This window comes from Triticum aestivum, chromosome 6A (assembly GCF_018294505.1).
Source record: "Triticum aestivum cultivar Chinese Spring chromosome 6A, IWGSC CS RefSeq v2.1, whole genome shotgun sequence".
NCBI classification, from domain to species: domain Eukaryota; kingdom Viridiplantae; phylum Streptophyta; class Magnoliopsida; order Poales; family Poaceae; genus Triticum; species Triticum aestivum.
Genome location: NC_057809.1, coordinates 152642419 through 152648043, shown reverse-complemented (window position 1 = coordinate 152648043; position 5625 = coordinate 152642419). Strand labels below are relative to the sequence as shown.

Below are 5625 nucleotides of genomic sequence, written 5' to 3'. Positions count from 1 at the left end.
ATCCAAGCCGTCCGTCGGCAATCCGCGGGCCCAGAACCTACGGGCGCCGCACCGTTCTTAGGCTGGTCACAATAGGGAGGAACTTAGAAGTAATATCACACACCCCAATACAACTTTGCTTATGTGACACATATTTAATAAAGAGAGAGATGCTTATGGTAACTAGCTAAGTTACCGAAACATCACACACTCCAAGAAACAATGAGTCTATAACCTAATAAATACATCGTTACATGACACTATATAGATGTTTCTACCCACTATGAAGTTCGTAACATAGTCTAGAGAAGTGTGTAAGTTACTAGCTTATATTCTTGCCCATTGTGACCAGCCTTACCCCCGCTCCAAGCCACACCCACACAACACCCCACGAAAACCATCCCCTCCCGCTGCCACCCTGTCCCACCCCGCATTGACCCACCCCCTCCCGCTGCCACCCTGTCCCACCTCCCATCGACCCCACACGTCATCGGCACACCGCCACCGCAAATCCCCCCGAATATTCCCTCCCATCGCGAACTACGCCTTGGCCTCTATAAAGAAAACCGGAGCGCACGGGCAGCGTCGCCACATCCATCCAAACCAAAGCCAAGCCCATCGCCACTCCAATCCAGCGACCACCTCGCCCAGATCGCCGCCGATTCGATCCGGTTCCTCGACGGTGAGCCCTCCCCCCCCGCCTCTGATCACGATCCGCGGCCGCCTACCTCCCTCCCTCGCGGGCCGACGTCTGACCTCCTCCTCGTGGCGTCTGTTTTGGGTGCAGCGATGGCGACCAAGAGGAGCGTGGGCACCCTCGGGGAGGCGGATCTCAAGGGGAAGAAGGTGTTCGTGCGCGCCGACCTCAACGTGCCGCTCGACGACGCCCAGAAGATCACCGACGACACCCGCATCCGCGCATCCATCCCCACCATCAAGTACCTCCTCGAGAAGGGTGCCAAGGTCATCCTGGCCAGCCATCTGGTGAGCACCCCAACCCTCCCACGCTCGTTGGTCCGAGACATACCGCATGCTAGTAGCCTATAAGAAGTTGGCCTTGGATTTATTCATGGGGATCGGATGTGTGGTTCCTGGGAGCATTGATGCGATCAAGTGATTCCGGGTCATCATTTTGAGCTTCAGGACTAAGATCAGTGGCGATAAATAGTGGGTCGTTTCCTTAGGACTGTAAGGTCATTTGCACATGTCTACAATTTTGGTGTTAGTTTTCTTAGGATTGTAGCCATTTACACTTGTCTTCACTTCAATATTGGTGTTTGTTATGTGCAAGGATGTGAACATGTGGCAGAAGTGGTTCAGTTTTGCTCAGTTAATTTTGCATCTGCAAGTCTGTAATTCAAGTCAGTCCTGCAACCATTGCAGTATGTCAGTTCCTGCTTCTAATTAGTATACTGTTAGATTAGTTTACTGTCAGAACTGTGAGGTTCAGCCAATGCCCTCTTCAACTTAAGATAATGTTGCCAGACTATATGAACCAGTTTGTGTCTTTTGCACAGTTATGGTCCCCATTAGATCGTTTAATCATCATTGTAATGATGAACCTACGTTATAATATGCATTGGTGTGATGGTTATCTCAGTTGTTAGGCGATTGGATTTAATGATGACTGCCCAAGTGGAGCATCGATTTCCTTTTTCACTTTTTAACTGATTTGTTGCCCTAAAATGAACGTCTTCAATTGTGGGTATTCATTGTTGTGTTTTGATTTTTAGTAGGAGCAGTTACAAAAACCTTTCAAGTTGTTTGCACCTCCACATTTCACTGACATTCAGAGAACTTTTTGTTTGGTGTTGTCTTCATAACCAAGTAGTACTCTATTAGAACATCTGATGGGATGCTATGTTATCTCTTATCTGGTTCCTGATATGATAACTTAAAAGGTCTTGATAACAGATCATGTACCCTTTTAACCTTTCATACCATTATACATTTTACTGATTTTAGAACTATCCAGGTTAAACTGTGTTGCTTTCACCTGAACTTATGTTGCCAACAAACAACTTTATGCTGTGATTTGGATTAATAGTGTAGTACTTATGTTACCTGATATGATGAGGAACACAATTAAAAAACTGAGTGTAATTCTTGCTATTGCGTTTTCTAATGTAATTCATTGTTGTAATTTTCAGGGCCGCCCAAAAGGTGTCACCCCCAAGTTCAGCTTGAAGCCTCTTGTTCCACGCCTGTCTGAGCTCCTTGGACTTGAAGTATGTTATGGGATGATAGAATCTTGTAATTCCATTGTCTTTTTGGACTAGATTAACAGCACTTACATTTGTACATCGTTTATGTCTCTGTCAAATAGGTTGTGATGGCCCCTGACTGCATTGGTGAAGAAGTTGAGAAATTGGCTGCTGCTTTGCCAGATGGCGGTGTTCTACTCCTGGAGAATGTGAGATTCTACAAGGAGGAAGAGAAGAATGATCCTGAGTTTGCTAAGAAGCTTGCATCGGTTGCTGACCTTTACGTAAATGATGCTTTCGGCACTGCACATAGGGCTCATGCTTCAACCGAGGGTGTAACCAAGTTTTTGAGGCCTTCTGTTGCTGGCTTCCTCATGCAGAAGGTATAGTATAGCTGAAACGAATCTCATTCCTCTATATTATTTGCTTAAAATCTTAAAAACATTGAAAAAAGAAAAAAGTATCATTTGCTACATATGAGATGGCATATGGTTTAGAAGAGCAAGCCAGTACATGGATCCTTTGTTATCTGATCATTTTGCAACCTCTGGGCGATAGTTCAGATGCGTACTTACATTTTACAAAAAGCATTGAAACAAGTATATTTCAGAAAGCATGATATCTAATTGTTTTAATTACTCCAGGAACTTGACTATCTTGTCGGAGCTGTTGCCAACCCAAAGAAGCCATTTGCTGCCATTGTTGGTGGATCCAAGGTCTCATCTAAGATTGGTGTGATCGAGTCTCTGCTGGCCAAGGTTGATATCCTCATCCTTGGTGGTGGTATGATCTTCACATTCTACAAGGCCCAGGGATTACCTGTTGGGAAGTCCCTTGTGGAGGAAGACAAACTTGAACTGGCAACTTCACTGATTGAAACGGCAAAGTCCAAGGGTGTTAAGCTCTTGCTACCGACAGATGTTGTTGTGGCTGACAAGTTTGCAGCAGATGCTGAAAGCAAGGTTTGTTCATTTTACACCTCGGATGGTCCTTGTGATAGCACTTTATACTCCAAAAATTAGTAGTAGTTTCAAAGGCTCTCATTGTAATTCAACTGACATTTGTCCCCTAGACATGATTAGGTGTTTACTTGCTGATGCTCACCCTTGTACTATTTTTCAGATTGTTCCTGCCACTGCTATCCCTGATGGTTGGATGGGTCTGGATGTTGGTCCAGATTCCATCAAGACTTTCGCAGAAGCCTTGGACACCACCAAGACTGTTATCTGGAACGGTCCTATGGGAGTCTTTGAGTTTGAGAAGTTTGCCGCAGGCACTGATGTTAGTGCAATATCACATGACGTACATTCATGTATCTCGTATTCGTTGTTGTTGCTAATTGCAGCTGTTGTTGTCTCAGGCAATCGCGAAGCAGTTGGCTGAGCTTACTGGGAAGGGTGTGACGACCATCATCGGTGGAGGTGACTCTGTTGCTGCTGTTGAGAAGGCTGGGCTGGCCGACAAGATGAGCCACATTTCGACCGGCGGTGGCGCGAGCTTGGAGCTGCTGGAAGGCAAGCCCCTCCCAGGTGTTCTTGCCCTTGACGAGGCGTAGGTTGATTCGGTTTCACCTATCAGCTTGCTGCGTGCCCTTTGTTTGGGATCTCATCTTGGTCTAACGCTGGAACGTTATATGTCCCAAGGAAACTTTGAGATAGGCTTGTCGCCAATTTTTGCTAGTAAATGAGTCGTGAATAATTATCAACTTGCTCTGTGCGAGTGAAGTGATGTGACTGGAATTTAACGTACCCCCGTGGATGTGTATGGTTTTAAGATCTGCATCTTTGTGTGCTGCTTCCTTCTGTGTTTTTTGCTTTGCTTATTTTGGAATAAATTTTTGTCATATAACGCCATGATTATCAAGAATGTTCATGATGATACTCCAAGCTGCCTTTCTTCTGGATAAATGTTCATGATGATAGATTCCAAATAGCATTGGGGACGACGTTGTCCATTTTCCAAGCTGCCTTTCTGGACATTCTGAATGTCTAAAAGACATGGCAACTTGGAAACCTTCAAGTAGGTTCTCCACCGACTTGGGAAGACGGTGGAGAAGCTGGAAGTGGAAGGGGGGCCCGTGCTTAACGGTGAGAGGAGATGCGGCTGGTGGAGGAATCAGCAGGGGGTCGCGTGCTTAATCCTGCGGCGGTGGCTACGCTGCTTGCACGGTTCGGTCGCCCTCCTCTTGTCAATTTGGATGCTTTCATCCACTTTCTGAATGCACAGGCACACAAATACATGGCTGAAAATAATCTGCATCGGACGAGAACTACGCAAATACATGGCTAGAAATAATCTGTACAAGGCGCAAGCTAATAAAGGCCTAACCGCTGTGGCCATTATTTTTCAGAGACAACTTGACAAAGTATCACTGTAGTATTTTCAGATCACAGTTGCATAATTTAGATGGCAAACATGCACCACTTACGTATCAAAAGCTAGGCTTCCATTGAACGTGCCTGCTATTGTGGCCCAACAGGAAGCCTAGAGGTCTAGGGGAGTAGCATGATGCTATGTCGCTGTTAAGCACAAACATCAGAGCCTTATTATATGTTATATCAGTGAACCCAGCGTATGAGTTGCATGTCCTTTTGGAGGCAAGGAATCTAATTGCACATGATCATATTTGGTTAATTTGTACCTTATTGTGGTTTTCTCCTATACCATTTGCCGACAACTCAATTACCCAATAATTAGTTTAAATTTGGTATAGTTATTGCATTGTCTGTCTCGTTCACCTCTTCGTAATCGTACGTTTAACTCCAGCATTTTCTTTCCTTCTCTTGAAGGGTCTCACATTGTAATTTCCATCATGCAGCAAAAACAGACACATGCCAAAAGATACAATTGGCTGCCATTGCCAGGATTATTTTTGGATGAGCTAGCACTTCTGCCCGTCCACCACTGAAAATCCAGTACTGAATGGCCAAAAGGTTTTCATGTTAAGAGAGACAATAATTAAACTGTCCAATTTGAATTTCTGTAGAATTAAAGCAAAGGTAGGTGGAAGCGAGATTTTGTATGCAGAGCGATCTCATTAAGATATGAACAAAACAAAAGTGTTAGCAATGCTTCAATTTGGATTGGGCTCCAAAGTCCTCATGAACTTCAATTTGGGTTCCTAATTATTATACTGGGATTCCTACAATCTTGCTTGGTCAAAAAGGAAAATAATAAATAAATAAACAGAAAGTGAAGCATTTGTGGGGCATAAATTTCATTTTCCTTGCCTTCCGCTAAGAAAGCCATAAACCATCTTAATTTGATGGTATATGCAAGAGGACTAAACAAATGCAAGTGCAATAGACTACACACCATCCTGATTGGAGAACCTCTTGAGAAGCTGGAAAGGGCTGGGAGATTTTGTATGAGAGAACCTCTTGAGGAAAAATGAAGCATGGTAACGAAAAGAACACACTAATAAACAGAAACGGAAACAGAA

The 5625-nt window shown here is 44.4% G+C and overlaps 1 protein-coding gene across 1 annotated transcript; it reads left to right on the top strand.

Moving 5' to 3' along the window:
- The first annotated feature begins 470 nt into the window (after positions 1–470).
- LOC123132578 (phosphoglycerate kinase, cytosolic-like) lies at positions 471–3981 on the top strand. The gene is made up of 7 exons (XM_044552404.1): positions 471–661; positions 767–963; positions 2130–2207; positions 2306–2566; positions 2828–3145; positions 3306–3464; positions 3544–3981. The coding sequence occupies exons 2-7, from the start codon at positions 769–771 to the stop codon at positions 3736–3738; spliced, it is 1206 nt and encodes a 401-aa protein (XP_044408339.1). The 5' UTR covers positions 471–661; positions 767–768; the 3' UTR covers positions 3739–3981.
- The last annotated feature ends 1644 nt before the right edge of the window (positions 3982–5625 follow it).